The sequence below is a fragment of the Drosophila serrata genome, unplaced genomic scaffold (assembly GCF_035046125.1).
Source record: "Drosophila serrata isolate PLE 108 unplaced genomic scaffold, ASM3504612v1 contig_362, whole genome shotgun sequence".
NCBI classification, from domain to species: domain Eukaryota; kingdom Metazoa; phylum Arthropoda; class Insecta; order Diptera; family Drosophilidae; genus Drosophila; species Drosophila serrata.
Genome location: NW_028257260.1, coordinates 1,548,603 through 1,564,332, shown reverse-complemented (window position 1 = coordinate 1,564,332; position 15,730 = coordinate 1,548,603). Strand labels below are relative to the sequence as shown.

Below are 15,730 nucleotides of genomic sequence, written 5' to 3'. Positions count from 1 at the left end.
ATATATTTGTTGCTGATTTACCCGCATGTTCGAGCAAAGATAAATATATTCGATCAATTCATAAGCCGCGACACTTCACACCCGCTCAGTTTTCTGAATGACTGAATAACTGACTGACTGACTGACTGGTTCCTTTTTTTTTGCTGTTAGCCGGGCCAAAAGGAAGCAGAGGCAGAGGCAGCGGGAAGGCAAGGCGTCAGCTCTGGCCGAAAGCACAACACTGACTGACGCGCCGCTTTAAGCCAACTTGATAATGGCAGCGTCCCCCGTTTAGACCAAAAAACGAAGCGAAACGAACCAAACCGAACCTGCACACGATCGTGGCCGAAACGTTGGAAAAATGGAAATGAAACATGTCGGAGAGTTTGGCCAAAAAGAAAAAACCGGGAACTCTTAACGGGGATACGGTTTGGGGTGCGGGGAATCCCAAAAAATATGCTAATCACAGGTCAGCGAAATATTAGGCCCAGGATTAGTCAGTGGGGGCGTCACAAATGGTTCATAAGTGGTCCGTAGATTACTTTACTGGCCAAAGCTAAGATTGCAATTTGAAGAGTTTTCAATCGGTTTAATTCAGTTAGTTAATTAAGAGTAAAGTAAAGTAATACTAACAAAGAAAGGAACCTAAATTTGAGGAGACGAAGTGTTATTCATAGGATAATTGGTTCCAGCGAAATCGATCTTAATTAAGCCAAAGATGCATTGATCTTATTTTGGAAAGCTTTTCTTGGTTGGCTTTTATTAAGATAAAAAATTATATTAAAAATTTTATGAGTTCTTGACTATATTAATTATGCTATATCTTAAACAGCATAAAACATATTTTTTTTAAATGTTTCGTTCTTTATGGAATAAGATTCATATTGCAAAGAGAATATATAAAAATTGCTGAAACACTTTAAATGATGAAAAAGTAATAGAGTCCATGGCAATAAGGGATTTAATTGGAAAATAAAATCATACTTGCATAAATACAGCTGATTCATGATCCCTCCAATAGCATCTATATACATGATATAACTGTAGTAGAGGATACACGGTTATCATTTTTTATCTTTGCTTAATTCATTTCCGGTGTAGCGTTACATTCTTTGTGAATTTAATTAGTGAGCTTCTTGATAATCAGTCATATGGTCATATGATATTTATGAGGTCGAAGGGCAATCACTATCACTGTCACTATAGATGTTAACACTACGAAGGACGCGCACAGAATGAGGTCAGTGAGTGGCCAGCGCCTCTATTTATAGTCCCCGAGTAAAGAGAACAGAGAAAGTGAGAGCGAGAGAGAGAGATAGAGAGAGCTATCTCTAGAATTAGGCAATGCGAAAGAGGCACAACCAGAGAGGAGCACAGAGTGAGATAGACATATCGCAGAGGATAAACATCAAGAGAGAGAGAGAGAGAGAGGGAGAGTTACAGAAAATGCTATTAACAGCCATTACAACATTATGTTATTACAAGAACGAAAGCTAACTTCCCAAGATATGTAGACTGAATTATGATTCTGTTAAAAACAGCAGCTAAAATTAATTAATTTTTGGTTTCATTATTATAGATTTCAAATTAGGTCCCTTAAATGTTATAATCTTAATAAAATTAATATTTATTTAAAAGAAAAATCTATTAAATTATATTTAAATATTTAATAATTTAAAAAATAACTGCAATCAAAATAAAAGCAATTAATCACCAAAGCTAAAAAGAGATCGAGTAGGAAACCCCGAAATTACATTTTTACCTTGACTCTTTTTCCTCATTTCTAATGCAGTTTTCCCCATTCTTTGGCATCGCTGGGAAATGGCATTTTCACTGCACGCCAACAAACGACACACCGCAGCGCGTGAAAAAAAGGGAAAACCGCTTCTGTCAACGGCTTTATCGCGAAATAATTCTCGCCGCAAAACAGCTGGAAACTGAACCACACAGCCACCCAACAGGCCACCACCGAGATCCACAATCCCAATTGGTGGCAATGCGAAAGTGAAAAGCGACTGCACTTTTCCGAGGCTGCAGCTGATAGCAAAATTAATTTATGCCCACCATTGTCTTGTCTGCGCAGTCTTTCCCTTTTCCCAGCTGCTAATTCAAATTTTGACATAATTTTTTTTCACTCACCTCAGTCTGTCGCTTGCTTTCTCGCTTTGTCTCCGGCCAATTTCACTTGACGTGACCTTTTCTTGACGGGTTGTGCCTGCACGCCAAGAAAACTCGAATCAGTGCGAGGGGAAAAATTGGTAAATTAGTTTATTTTAAACTCAAATAATAATAATAACCTTATCATAATAATTTTACTGCTTAAAACCTTATAACAACAGTTAAAACATTAATTTCATTTGAAAGAAAGATATATAAAATGTCACAAAGTAAATTAGGAATTCTTATTTGCATTGAAAATGATCATTATTGAATTCAAATTAGTTAAATATATTAAATTTGTATACCCTTATCAGGGTATTCTAATTTTAGTCAGAAGCTTGTAACGCTATGAAGGAGTCATTTCCGACCCTATAAATCATATATATTCTTGATCAGCGTCAGCAGCCGAATCGATCTAGCCATCTCCAAAATAAAACACAAATTTTTCAATTTTTTTAATTTTATAAGGGGTTACATCGTTAAAATTTAGAAAAATTTACACAAATTTTAATTTATTTTAAATTTTAAAGTGAGTATGCAGATTTGAAAACCCAATGAAAACTAACACAGAACAGCTTTCGGAAGTGAAAATAATGCATTTTTGCCTTAGCTATGGATTTTTTAAACTTTGAAACCCATTATAAAAAAACCACTACGTATACGTAATATCGCCCCAACCAACATATAATATCACGTATACGTACCGTTGTCCTCAAGACGCCGGATAATCTTTTCTTTAATTATCTAAAAAGACTTCTTTTTAGTGATTTATTATGGACTGGAATATAGTTTCAATTATACCGTTTAAGAAGATTATACTTTCAGTAATTAATTTATTATTTATCATTTTTAAGCCCTTGAAAACGATTAAAGTTTCAGTCAGAAGCTAAAAAAATTAGTGATGGAATCATTTTCGACCCTATAAACTATATATATTCTTGATCAGCATGAACAGACGAATCGATCTAGCCATGTCTGGGCGAAACAAAATTTTAGTACATTTTTGTACAATTTTATAAGGGGTTAATCGTTAAAATTTTTAAAAATTGGCAAAAATTTTAATATTTTTAAAATTTTAAATTGAGTTTGCAGATTTATTAACCTTATGAAAACTAACAAAGGAAAGCTTTCAGATTTGAAATTAAAGCGTTTTTGGCTTAGTTATGAAGATTTTGAAACTTTGATTTGTCGAAAAAAGTGTCATATAAAATTTTCTATTGATTTTGCTTTAAATAATAAATATAATTGATTTCCCAAATAACAATTTGCAAACTGAAAAAGTATATAAACTTTTGCTGCACGAAATTAGTTTCCTTTCTTGTTTGAAGGTAAAATTTCTAGGGAAAGCCTTGAGGCTTTAAGAACTTAAACCTGCTAAAGTAAAAATAGAAAATCGATTGTAAACATTTGAAATGAAATTCTATTGTTAATTTACTTTGTAAATCTATATTGTAAAATTGTATTTTCTATTTATATTGTTACTTTATATTGTTAATTGCTTATAACAATTTTTTGAAGCATTTCTAAGGAGTACTAAGTATTTTAAAACCCAAACCTCTGGTTTTTCCAACCTTTATCCCATCACCATGATTTCTCAGTGTGTGGGCCCTGCCTTGGGTGGGTCTCTGGAGCTGTGTGTGGCTTTGCCAGTGTTTTTTTTTTTTGGTTGTGTGGCAGCAACCTTGGAAATGTGCAGTTGCTGTCTGATTTATACTCGCGCCGCGGTGCCACAAATCAAAGTCAAAATTCAACGCTGACTCATTTGCAGAGCTCCTGCTTTGGCTTCAACGACCTGTTGCATGCCCCCGCTCCTGGAATCGGAATCAGAATTGGAGTTTTGCCAGCCCAGAACCCTACCCACCACAACCCTCCCCCTCTTGGCCATCGAAATGAACCACCGGCAGTGTTGTTCTAAGTGTTCTGACCTTGCTGCCGGGTAAGTGGCCAGCCATAAATTTTGGCATTGCGCAAAAAGGCACAGCCGAAGCCACAGCCCCGACTCTGATTCGATTCTGATTTCGAGTCCAATTCCAATTCCAATTTCAATTCCAGCCGCACAAAACAAGTCCAATTGTAGTCCCCAGAATCCGTGTCCGAAAAGTGAATTGTCGCTGACACTTTGAATAAATTGCTAAACGATTTGGCAAGCGCCAAAAAATTTAATGGCAAAAAAGGATTTCACGTTGCCCAAAATCAACGTTAACTGAATTTATTGGCCAACAGAAGTGTGTTGACTTTTTGGCATAGGAATTGTAATGATAGCTATGGGTTTTAAATCTTTAATATATATTACTAATTATAGTTGTTCAATTAAATTAGATACTGGATTAGATTTTTTTAAATTTTCTTATATAAATGTATGTTTTAAAATTGTAGGAATGTGTACGATATAAAAATGGATAAAAGGAAGAATAAAGTAAGCTACCTTAAAGCATAGAAATGGTAATGATATCTTCAAGTTTTTAAGTTTATTGCTATAAAAGTAATATAAAATATTGCCGATATTTTTAAATTTAAATAAATACTGATTTATTATATATTTTTCTTATATAAATATATTTTAAAGTAAATTAATGAAGTAAGTTGACTTTACGCATAGGAATTATAATGATATCTTTAAGTTTGTATATAAAAGAAATATATAAATAATACATATACATATATATATTGTTGATATTTTAAAAATTAATGAAATCCTGTTTTTATTATACATTTTTCTTGTTTAAATACGAGTTAAATATATAAATACTGTGGCCTTTACTTTAAAAACAAATCTTACTTCAGGCTGAAAATTAGAACCTTCTTAGCATTGTCTTGTTAAAGCTGTCTTTTAGTTAAAAAAATTATTTTATTTATAAAATAAATCATTTGGTATATAGCATAATTTTATTTAAGGTATAGGAAACACTTAAGTTTCTTCTATTTTAATTTAAATACCTCCTTTATCTTGGTCTATAAAATGAAGACAGTTTATTTGAGACTCTTGTCTTTAAGACAGCACAGTTTCGTCAAGTTTTTGTGTCTCCCAAGCTGCCGAACCATTTTATCATTTATTTTTTAAATATAAAAGAAACTAAAACTTATTTTATTTTAATTTGAATACCTCATTTCCTATAATATTAATAATTAAACACAATTTATCTGAAGTTCTTGTCTTTCAACCAGCTCGGTTTTCTAAAGTTTTTTTTTTGTGGCTCTCAAGCTGCCAACACATTTTATTATTTGATTATTTTTTATTTATGCCACTTTGGCTGGCGGCTTTTGAAATTGTAACTGTAACTGTAATACTCCGATATATATATCTGTATATATATTATAGTAACTGTAACTACAGCCACACACAGAAACAGAACGTTGCCACACCTTTTCCTCGAAGCTGGATTTTTTCTACTACCTTGTGTATGTACATATGTAATAGATATATGTATATATAATTTATTTTCCTTTAGTTGGTGTTTTTGTTTTAGTTCGCGCCCGCACATTCGGCACACACAGATACAAAATAATAAAAAATAAAAAAAGAAAAACAAAAACTCACACATGGCGAAAGGAAAGTTGGCAACGCGAAAAACTCGAAGCTGGAGTTTCGCATTTTGTAGATCAATCTTAGAATGGGCTTATGCCGTTAGCCGGCGGCAACGGCGCTCACTAAAATGTGGTTTGTCCTTGGAGAATGTGGCAAAAAAAAGGTAGAAAACAAATATTATAATATATATCTATATGTCTATATGCCCACTGTTACCATATCCGTGCACACAGAGAAAAAATCAGCAAGGAACTTCTCACATTCAAGATTATCCTGAAGGAATAAATGGAAGCAAATTTAATACCAGATCGAACGCCATTATCATATAGCTGCAATATCATATATTATATATCATATATCATCTGATCAAGGCAATACATCTGGGTAGCAAGGTAGGAAGAAGCTCACATCGATAATTCCATAAATTCACCACACTGACAAAAAAAAGATAACCGTGTTTCCTCTACTAAGTTAAGTCTTAACCATTACATTTTTAAAATATAAGGAATAAAAACAATTAAAATAAATGGGTTTTCCTCCAAACAAATTTTCGTACTCTACAAAAAACCAAACCTTTTTCAAGGTTTAAAATTATTTGGAATATGAAGTATGAAATTAAAATTTGAAATTTTAAATTGAAATAAAATAAAGAAATGAAATATTTAAGATTTGAGTATTTATTGTATAGTAAATATTAATTTTTATACTTAAAAAAAATATGGTGAAAACTATTTTATATAATGAATGATTAAAAAAGGTAAGATAATCAGACATATACTTATTATAATTATTTAATTTATTGTTCTTATAGAGAAAAGTACTATATTTAATACCATATTTAAAGATTTTCTCAGTGCATGAATCATACATTTTTTAACTTACTGTAAAGACAAAGAAAAGAAAAACATAAAAGCATTTAAATATAATATTATATAACATAAATAAATATTAGATAGGTAACGATTAACTTGAAAGTTATTTTGGTCTTTACCCATTAACTTGAAAAATGTTTTTGTACTATTAATATGTTTTTAAATATTTACCAAGATTAATTATACTGCAAAAATTAATTTTTTCAAATATAAATATGAAGTATATTTCTCGAATTATACATATTTTAATATATATTTTCTTCTGGTGCACAGGTACGAATACGAGTATGAGTATAAGTATGGGTATGAGTACGAGTATGAGTATGATTATGAGTATGTATTGCACATATAGCCACGAATATAATTGTGCCGTTATGTTTAGCGTTGGCGCCGCACCCAATGGACCTCCACATCCCCCGACCTCCTCCCTCACCCGCCCATCCCCCTGATCCGCATATATCCCCTCCTCCAATTAGATTCGATCGGGCAAGTTTTTTATTCCTCGTTGTTATTGTTATTGTTATTGTTGCCAGCGATTGCCTTAGTTTGCCTTTGTCTAATGGTTTCGATTATTGGTTGCTTTTATTTTCCGCCTTTTCACCGGGTTTTGAATTTCGTTTCTATATTTTTAGTTGCTTTTTGTATAAATTCCGATGACAAATTCCTTGTAGAATTAAAGAACTAAGACCAGGAAAACTTCTTTTGATATAGAAAACTTAACCTTACAAGGTTTTGATAATTGTTGATTTAAAGTATTTATATTTTTTATAGTTACTAGAGAAAGATTTAAACTATTTAAAATTTGGAAAATTGGAACTTGGATTGTTTTTTTAAATCTAAGATATGGTACATTATTATCGTTTTACCACTACATTTTTAATTTAATCGTAATTTGAAGCATGCTGTCATATAAAAAATATAACCAAAATATTGTTAAAATTGTAATAGATTCGTTATTTTTCGGAATATATCATGAGTTGTAGTTATTTTTTACGATCTTATAATAGTTCTATCAATTTTATTCACATCAGATGACTATATAATATATCTACCATATCAACGATTTGTTTATTATTATGAAAATCTACCAAAAATCATCAATAAATATTAACAATATACTTATTTGTCCCTTTGCTTTGATTTATTTACTAAATTCTATCGAAAAATCTAAAGTTTTCCCATTTTGGTGGCCATATTCACAATTTCACCCAGATTAGCAGTTAGTGTCTTCACCTGGGCTAAAGTATTCTGATCCAAATTCATTAGCACTTCACGTTTCACCTGTTTCATCAGCTTGTGTGGCTTCACTGTGATAACTCCCTTACTGGTGGGGATCTGGACATTGGGACAACGCTCTTCCAGAGGTTTTGGCAAGGCCAAAGGACTACCTGCCTTTGAGAGCACCGGTTCACCGGCACGAGGCCAGCGCAGGAAGCTTAAAGTCGGATCATCATCCATTTTCTCCCTGTCCACCGAATGCACCCGAGTCCAAGTCCTTTGCATAGTGCGAATCCTTTGCGGCTTCCGGTTTACGGAGCGACTTCGTGGGGCTACAATACTAGTGGGAACTGGGAGAGGATCTAAGAAGTCCTCCAGAAAATCTCCTTTTAAGAGTTTAGCATCTCACCTGATCTTTGGTAATCAGCAAACTTATCAATCTTGAGGGCCAGAAAGTCCAACCACTTCATATTCAGCAGCTCCTTGTCGGTGGAGTCTCGGAGGAGCTTGATTTGCTTGTCCACAGCCTCCATGTAGCGTCTACCCAGCTCATCGACCTTCAGGAGTGTTGAATCCATTTTAATTTGAGCCAAACGCACCTTCTCCTCCCGTACAGCTTCCTTACGCTGTGCCTTTTTGGCAGCATTATCCCTGAGGCGAGGCATCTTGCCTTCCAATTTTTGGAAAGTCTTTAAACCAAGCTGTGACTAGCATTGACTATCTTTGACTAGAATGGACTAGTATTGACTAGGTTTGACAAGTAACTTGAAGTTTACTGCTATTCGGATTGAAATTATTGAATTTTTTGCTTAGTTAGGATGGATCAATAAGTATATATGAACATCAAGTAACTATGATCAGTCGTTAACTATGAGCAGTAAGTAAGTATGAACATTAAATAACTCTGAACAGTAAGTATAAATTATCACTAAGTATCTATGACCAGTAAGTATCTTCAATCAGTAATTAACTTTAAACACTGATAAACAATGACTTGCAACTTTTGTAACACAACACATATCTGAGACTTGGGTGGCAGCAGTCACTTCGTTCCGGGGATGTTAGAACCAGTTGGGAATCATATGTCACATGTGCGAGAGTTTTGTTTTGGAACAAATTTAAGCTATTTAAATGAAACTTTGGAGTTATTCTTCTAAATAATTTTCCTAGTATATAAGTTGGAGCTTAGAGAATCGGTGGACTATATATATACATATATATAGCTGCTATAGGAACAATCAGACGATTTATAGAACTATGATCAGTAATTAATTATGATCAGTAAGTCACTATGAGCACTAAGTAACTCTGAACAGTAAATATCTGTGAGCAGTAAGTAGCTCTGAATAGTGAGTAACTATGATCAGTAAGTATCTATGACCAGTAAGTATCTATGGCCAGTAATTAACTATGATTAGTAAGTACCTACGAGCAGTAAGTAACTCTGAACAGAAAGTATTTATGAGCAGTAAGTAAGTATGAACAGTAAGTATCTATGACCAGTTACTAACTTTAAACACTGATAAACAATGACTTGCAACTTTTGTAACACAACACATATCAGGAACTTGGCTGGCAGCAGTCACTTCGTTCCGGGGATGTTAGAACGAGTTGGGAATTATATGCATAAATGTGCGAGATTTATTTTGGAACAAATTTAAGCTATTTCAAGGAAACTATGGAGTTATTCTTCTATATAATTTTACTAGTATATAAATTGGAGCATAGCAAATCGGTGGACTATATATATATATACATATATATAGCTGCTATAGAAACAATCGGAAAAGTTAACAAAAAAAATTAGAACTATTTCAGTTTTCAACAGATTTTCAAAAAATTGTATATGCAATTATTTATATATATTAATTTAATCTATATTTTTGTGTTACAGTTTATTAAAATCGGAATACTATATCATATATATACAATCGATCGTTAAAAATAGAGGAAAATGAAAAACAATAATTGAAATGAAAGCAGGCATTACTTAATTGTTTTTTGAAATAAATAAATATAATTTAATTTATATTGCATTAATTCCTAGTGATCGGATCACAATCTGCAAGGATATACAAACTTTAGCTTGCCGAAATTAGCTTCCTTACTTGTTTATTATTATTATTAATTTTTTGTTAAAGATTCTTTATGTCAATTTTCCACTAATTTAGTTTTAATTATTTAGTATTCATTAATTTTGTATTTATTATTATTATTACACTTAATAAAAATTAACACAGAAGAACTTAGTCCGGCTTAGTTATGGATTTTTTAAACTTTAAATTCTCCACATAAAATATATCGATAAATATTGATCGTATTGTTGAAGATGGAGCAAAGTGCAAAGTGCAGATTAAGTGCAATTTTGTGAGCTTGCGATATGTGGTGAATCCGGATCGGATCACTATATACATAAAAACATAAATAAACACATCAATCTTCCATTCCACCGATTGATAACAACCCTTATTTACTGGAAAGATAAGAGTCTAGATTTCAAGTCAATAAATTCCAAGTCAACCTCGCTGTTATTTCAGTTTATTCAGAGATATGAGCGAACATTCACCTGTTTATTATGGAGCGGATGCGGTGCGTCGTGTGCTCACCTGGACGCTGGTCAATGGAGCGGTAGAATCGGCACTAAAGGCGGTGGTCAAGGATCAGGGATCCCCCTCTCCAGGTTCATTTGCCATCCAACCGAACAGGATTATGACCAACTGTGGCGATCGTAGCCGGATCCTCTTTACTATGCCAGCTTTCGTGGGAAACTATAGTCTTGGTTTGGAGGAGACTAGCTCCCGCTCCACGCTTGCCTGCAAGCTGGTTACCTCCTTCCGTGGGAATCCTCAAAAGAAACCCCCGCTGCCCAGTGTCCAGGCCCATGTTTTGTTGTTCAATAGTGAAACAGGCGAACTGTCAGCCATAATGGAGGGCACGGATCTGACCACCTGGCGCACTGCTGCCGCCTCTGTGCTAGCCACCAAATATCTCTACTTCCGGCGCTTCGGTTCGCAGGCGGAAATGGACAAGGAAATCAATGTGGCCATTGTGGGTTGTGGTGTACAGGGACAGATTCATGCCATCAGCTTTTGTGACAATTTTCGGGTGAAGCAAATGACTTTATACAATCGCACAGAGTCAAAAGCTCGAGATCTGGCCGAGAAACTAAAACAGGAAATGGATTCCAAGAAACAAACTACAATAGTTGTTTGCTCAAGTCCGGAAGAGGCCTGTGAGGATGCTGATGTCATCTGCATAGCCACATACTCCCGAGAGGGGCTCATCCATGCCAAGGATTTGAAAAAGTCCAGTGTCCATATCAATGGTAAATCTAAGAGATAAGATTCCATTAGTTTACAGCAAATTCTCAAACTATCCTGATTAACTTAATTTTGTCTACCTCTTTTTTAGCTGTGGGCGCTGGAGAAGTTCACTTTGGGGAAGTGGCTGCCGATGTCTATCACCAGGCAAAGGTCTACGTGGATTGCCATGCTAATGCCGAGGCCGAGTTGAAAGGTCTACCGGCACCTATTGAAGGCGAAGTGGGAGCTGTAATCCTCAATGGAAGTTATCCCGCAGAGGCGGGCATCTCCATTTTTCAATCAATGGGTAAGTAACCATATACAACTAATCAATAATACATTACAAATAGCTTCTTAATATTACTATCAATAGTAAAGTCACACAGTTAGTTTAAAATATTCACAATCATCTTTTAAAGGAATGGCTTCGGAGGATGCCTGTGTGGCACAGGCAGTGCAGAATGCAATCCTGCAGCAGAACTCCTAACCCAAGCATCAAAACTACCAGTTATGTTTAAAGTTCCAACCTTCATGTGTATAAGTATGCGTATATTAGACAAAAAAAATATGATTTGGAAACATAACAATCGCTACAAACTACAACAAGACCGACCCCGGCGACGTCGTCGTCACTTCCAGATCACAGTCACATTCGTATCCTTCTCAATGTCCCGCTCAATGGTGCTGGGCGAGAGCCCGGTCTTGCAGCATATCTCGTCGAAGCTAATCAGACCGGTGTACATCTTTTGACGCCCGGAAGGCACTGATCCCGTAAACACCGGATACTTGTGAATGCAGCGTATGAAGCGGTGCTGCAGCCCAAAGATCACCATTCGACGTTCGTCGATGTTGTTTTGGTGCGGAGAGAGGCGCTGGCAGATTGCCCGCAGGGTGACGCCGTGCGTCATCGAAGCGTAGAACTGGAAGATGCGCTGCACGCTGGGCAATGTCTTGTCCGGCCGCAGGGCCACATATTTACGGCACGCTCCGCTCAGCGCTGCACTCTGGATGAGATGCTTCAGATTCTGGGTCATGTACACGTTGCTGTACTTGAGGATAGGCAGCAGCTGGACGACGCCATAGTAGACCAGATTCTGTATGCACGACTTAACCAGGTCCGTTTCCACATCCGCTTCTGCGGCAATACGAGCAACGTGATTTATTCCGTTAATATAAGGCAGGATCTGCAAGAAATCGACTTAGGCTTGAAAGAAGCTAAAGAAGTACTCTCTTACCTGTTGCGTGGTCAGATCCCAATTGTCCAGCGGCGCGTCCCTTAGATTGGCCAGCAGAAGCGGTACCATGTGATCCTTGACCTGCGGCGGATCTGGTTTGTGCATGACAATTTTTAAATGGATGGTATTGTCGCCCTCGACAATGGTGGCCACCTTGCGTTCGTTCAGGTCCCGCAGCACCGTCTCAAAGATGTTTTGCAGGCGGCGCTTGTCGTCCTCGCGCGATAAGAAGCAAGACTCCTCCTCCATCATGATGAGATACTCCGATAGCTTCTTCACCACTGGCTCATATTGAACACTGCGGGCCCGCGAGTCGCAGACGAAGCAGAGATTGAAGAGGAAGGCGTTGCGGACGTACTTTTGCTGATCCTGAATGCCCACCGGATAGCCAACGATCTTTACGTCCATGGCGTTTACGGTGAGAATGCAGCGCTGCAGATGCTGCTTGGGTATGATGTACACGTTGATGGCATCGAATACGTCCTTGGAAATGTAGTTGTCGGGCACCTGAATTGGATTGGGTTATTACTATCTTATCATTCTATATCCCGGGAACGCGCTCACCTGGCAGCTTATTTTGCAGCCCGCTGTCGCATGGAATTCGCTTAGGAAAATGCACCGAATCTTGCCCTCCGTGCTGCCACCTGCTCCTCCTCCTCCTCCTCCTGCTACGCCTACGCCGCCACCACCGCCAGTGCCAGCACCAGTGCCACCAACCTGTCCATGTCCATTTGGAATTGCCGCTGCATCGTTTGTGTGGGTGTGCATGCTGTCAGCTTAATGTAACTATCACCGTATCTGCATCTTCGCAATAAGATCGAAAGGCACCGTGATAGGTTGGTTCTGCCGATTTAGCAAATAAATATTTCAACTTAATTGATAATAACAATTAACAGAGTGCCGGAACTGACTAACAGAGTGTACTAATGTTATTAACAGAAAATAGACGCAAACAGCAGTGTGGCCGCCGCTAAATATCGTTACTGAGAGAGAAATATACCAATTACCATTTAGGGTTGCACTTTAACAGAATTGGTATTTTTTGTTATTATTTAGCACCGGTCACACTGCGCCGTACAAAACCAAATTGAACTCAAAACAATATGGAAACGTAAGAATTTCTTTGATTTTCCCATTTATTATAAATAATAACGTCTTTATTTTGCACACACCCAGTATTAATCCCACGTTCTCGTACCTCACCAATCTGGAGGTGATGCAGATACTGCAGAAAATCAAGAGCACCAAAAAGAAGTTTGGCATGCGAAATTTGGCCACAGTTACCTACGAGGCAAGTTCTTATTCTTAAAATGTGCTCATATTGGATGGTAAATAGCACAATATTTGTATTACACAGGCACTGCAGTACCTGGAGGAGACGCCCTGCAAGACCCAAACCCGGGAGTCCATCATAAACTATGTAAAAGATTTATCTTCCTACCGACTAAAATCTCACGAGGTCTTGCAAATGGTCAATGATCCGCCAACGAGTGCACTTCACACACAGCTGGTAAGCATTAGCTAACAAGAATAGATGAAGAAAAGCACGCACATAACTTCACTTTTATGTTCCTTTAGCTTATCGACGACAATAAGGCTCCACTGACGGATGAGGAGAACGAGAAGATCATCCAGCTGAGCTACAAACACTTCCATGGTTCGGGAGAGACCAAAGAGGCGGCGGCTGAGCCAACTGCAAGGCAAAAGGCGAAGTCTGCTTCAGCAGCAAAGGCGGCAGAACCAGAGGTTGTAGAAGCCCCAGCATCAGACGCTCCACCGGAAAAGGCACCAGAACAAGAGGTGGCAGAAGCCCCAGCTTCGGAGGCTCCACCAGAGACGACGCCAGAACCAGAGACTGCCGAAGCCCCAGTATCCGACGCTCCACCAGAGAAAGAACCAGAACCAGAGACTGACGAAGCTCCAGCATCCACAATTGCAACTCCAGCCGAAGAGAGCCAACCAGAAACCGAAACTACACACTCTGAATCACAGGCTGAGCCAACGGAGGACACAGCAATGGAAACCGATGATAAAGAGCCCGAAAGTTAGGCAAATAAATGACCAGGCACACACTAAACTCGTTTAACGTTTCATAATTCTTTTTTTGTTTTGTGTTTTGTTTGATGTAGCGTACAAAATAAGCTAAAAAAAATTATTAAATTATTCAAGTGCTCAACGCTCAAGAAGTATTCAACGCTTCTGATCGCCCAAATCCTCGATAACGTCTTCATCAATTTCCGACCACTTTTCTGGTATAACATCGAACAGGTCGTCCTTTACATCGCCCTGGATAACGATCTCATCGTCGCCAGTCACCGACGAGCCACAAGCAAACTTGGTGCCAAAGAACTTGGCGGCCACCTTGAGATCAATATCTGTACAGAGAATAACAATGAATATACAATAAGGAATGGAAGTTGCAGACAAAGTCACCCACCGAAAGTGCTCAGTCCTGTGACGACAGTCACTGACTTCTTTTTGCCACGGGCAGCCCGCGAGACGCAGATCTTCTTGGGCACATCCTCCTTCTTCTTGACGCGCAGCAATCCCTTGCCGCCGCGCTTCTGGCGCTTCTTGTCATCATCCGTGCCATCGGCGGCGGCTGCCTCTTCCTCAATCTTCAGCCTTTCAAAGTCATCCGGCATATTACGCTCTAGCCATTCCTTGCATTTCTCGTACTCCGGATAGTACTCACAATACTGGGGATGAGGACAACAAACACACACATACCGTGTACACTATGGATTTTTGGCCGGCTTTGATTTTCGGCTCCTCACCTCAATTGGCATCGTGCAGTGACCACAGTACTTCATCTGGATCGGATAGGTAACACCCTCGCGGGGACCCACCTGCAAGCGGTCAGCCACGCTGTTGCCGCCCAGTCCGACGTCTTCGTTCGTCATTTGAATAGGTTTGGAGACGATTGTCCGGCTAAAATGTTAACTTCTGTTCAGGGAAAGGCCAAAAATTTGCAAGACAAGTTTAGCACAGCACACCTCGTATCCAGTGTGACCGTAGATTGTTTTAGAATTTTGCTGCAGTAGCGCAAATATACCAAAATAATTATGAAGCATAATTATTATTGCACATAAAATATCGTTTTAAAACAGAGAGAAATACTATTAAAACGACGAAACCTGTGCAGCAGTGAGAGAAAGCAAGAACGAGTGCTCGTGGCCCAACGACCTTTTGTTGGGGTAGGTAGACTCAAAATACTAGAAAGTTTATTAGCGCTGCCAGATGTCACTAGGGTACTTTTTTAGTATTTCCAGGGCGGATTGCGATAAAATATACTAAAATTTAAAACAACTTCCTGTGTTTCTCTCTCCTCTCGCTCTCTTTTACACATTTCAAAAAATGGATACCGCCATAAACAATTACATGCAGAGTAGTCCAATTCTGCAGTTTCAAAGAACATAAACAGTCTTTTTATTTAAA

At 37.5% G+C, this 15,730-nt stretch overlaps 5 protein-coding genes across 6 annotated transcripts; 2 read left to right on the top strand and 3 right to left on the bottom strand.

Moving 5' to 3' along the window:
• Nucleotides 1-7,659: 7,659 nt before the first annotated feature.
• Nucleotides 7,660-8,525, bottom strand: LOC110179123 (borealin-like). Of its 2 annotated transcripts, none has more exons than XM_020946514.2 (2): nucleotides 8,165-8,525; nucleotides 7,660-8,117 (listed from the first exon to the last, which is right to left on the bottom strand). In XM_020946514.2, the coding sequence occupies exons 1-2, from the start codon at nucleotides 8,418-8,420 to the stop codon at nucleotides 7,705-7,707; spliced, it is 669 nt and encodes a 222-aa protein (XP_020802173.2). In that variant the 5' UTR covers nucleotides 8,421-8,525; the 3' UTR covers nucleotides 7,660-7,704. The 2 variants fall into 2 exon arrangements, with proteins under 2 accessions (XP_020802173.2, XP_020802174.2); XM_020946515.2 differs by having other exon boundaries at nucleotides 7,660-8,105.
• A 1,082-nt stretch (nucleotides 8,526-9,607) lies between these two features.
• LOC110179090 (ketimine reductase mu-crystallin) lies at nucleotides 9,608-11,641 on the top strand. Its single transcript, XM_020946476.2, has 3 exons — nucleotides 9,608-11,080; nucleotides 11,167-11,364; nucleotides 11,477-11,641. Exons 1-3 carry the CDS (start codon nucleotides 10,306-10,308, stop codon nucleotides 11,542-11,544), a joined length of 1,041 nt encoding a protein of 346 aa, XP_020802135.2. The 5' UTR covers nucleotides 9,608-10,305; the 3' UTR covers nucleotides 11,545-11,641.
• Nucleotides 11,571-13,282, bottom strand: Nprl2 (Nitrogen permease regulator-like 2). Its single transcript, XM_020946475.2, has 3 exons — nucleotides 12,857-13,282; nucleotides 12,293-12,799; nucleotides 11,571-12,241 (listed from the first exon to the last, which is right to left on the bottom strand). The coding sequence occupies exons 1-3, from the start codon at nucleotides 13,058-13,060 to the stop codon at nucleotides 11,687-11,689; spliced, it is 1,266 nt and encodes a 421-aa protein (XP_020802134.2). The 5' UTR covers nucleotides 13,061-13,282; the 3' UTR covers nucleotides 11,571-11,686.
• Nucleotides 13,272-14,369, top strand: Polr3I (RNA polymerase III subunit I). The gene is made up of 4 exons (XM_020946480.2): nucleotides 13,272-13,403; nucleotides 13,469-13,583; nucleotides 13,650-13,802; nucleotides 13,871-14,369. The coding sequence occupies exons 1-4, from the start codon at nucleotides 13,396-13,398 to the stop codon at nucleotides 14,339-14,341; spliced, it is 747 nt and encodes a 248-aa protein (XP_020802139.2). The 5' UTR covers nucleotides 13,272-13,395; the 3' UTR covers nucleotides 14,342-14,369.
• Nucleotides 14,370-14,373: 4 nt separating this feature from the next.
• DENR (density-regulated protein) lies at nucleotides 14,374-15,457 on the bottom strand. The gene is made up of 3 exons (XM_020946481.2): nucleotides 15,070-15,457; nucleotides 14,730-14,991; nucleotides 14,374-14,667 (listed from the first exon to the last, which is right to left on the bottom strand). The coding sequence occupies exons 1-3, from the start codon at nucleotides 15,193-15,195 to the stop codon at nucleotides 14,483-14,485; spliced, it is 573 nt and encodes a 190-aa protein (XP_020802140.1). The 5' UTR covers nucleotides 15,196-15,457; the 3' UTR covers nucleotides 14,374-14,482.
• Nucleotides 15,458-15,730: the final 273 nt, after the last annotated feature.

What these genes read in the sequence shown, in the direction of transcription:
- Nprl2 (XM_020946475.2), bottom strand. Translation starts at nt 13,060, where the DNA reads ATGCACACCCACACAAACGATGCAGCGGCAATTCCAAATGGACATGGA. An exon ending in GCTGCAAAATAAGCTGCCAG is followed by an intron (nt 12,800 to 12,856) that starts GTGAGCGCGTTC and finishes AATCCAATTCAG; the next exon opens with GTGCCCGACAACTACATTTC. An exon ending in GGGATCTGACCACGCAACAG is followed by an intron (nt 12,242 to 12,292) that starts GTAAGAGAGTAC and finishes GATTTCTTGCAG; the next exon opens with ATCCTGCCTTATATTAACGG.
- DENR (XM_020946481.2), bottom strand. Translation starts at nt 15,195, where the DNA reads ATGACGAACGAAGACGTCGGACTGGGCGGCAACAGCGTGGCTGACCGC. An exon ending in ACTGCACGATGCCAATTGAG is followed by an intron (nt 14,992 to 15,069) that starts GTGAGGAGCCGA and finishes CCTCATCCCCAG; the next exon opens with TATTGTGAGTACTATCCGGA. An exon ending in CACAGGACTGAGCACTTTCG is followed by an intron (nt 14,668 to 14,729) that starts GTGGGTGACTTT and finishes TTCTCTGTACAG; the next exon opens with ATATTGATCTCAAGGTGGCC.
- LOC110179123 (XM_020946514.2), bottom strand. Translation starts at nt 8,420, where the DNA reads ATGCCTCGCCTCAGGGATAATGCTGCCAAAAAGGCACAGCGTAAGGAA. An exon ending in TGCTGATTACCAAAGATCAG is followed by an intron (nt 8,118 to 8,164) that starts GTGAGATGCTAA and finishes AGGACTTCTTAG; the next exon opens with ATCCTCTCCCAGTTCCCACT.
- LOC110179090 (XM_020946476.2), top strand. Translation starts at nt 10,306, where the DNA reads ATGAGCGAACATTCACCTGTTTATTATGGAGCGGATGCGGTGCGTCGT. An exon ending in GTCCAGTGTCCATATCAATG is followed by an intron (nt 11,081 to 11,166) that starts GTAAATCTAAGA and finishes CCTCTTTTTTAG; the next exon opens with CTGTGGGCGCTGGAGAAGTT. An exon ending in CTCCATTTTTCAATCAATGG is followed by an intron (nt 11,365 to 11,476) that starts GTAAGTAACCAT and finishes CATCTTTTAAAG; the next exon opens with GAATGGCTTCGGAGGATGCC.
- Polr3I (XM_020946480.2), top strand. An exon ending in TGGCCACAGTTACCTACGAG is followed by an intron (nt 13,584 to 13,649) that starts GCAAGTTCTTAT and finishes TGTATTACACAG; the next exon opens with GCACTGCAGTACCTGGAGGA. An exon ending in GTGCACTTCACACACAGCTG is followed by an intron (nt 13,803 to 13,870) that starts GTAAGCATTAGC and finishes ATGTTCCTTTAG; the next exon opens with CTTATCGACGACAATAAGGC.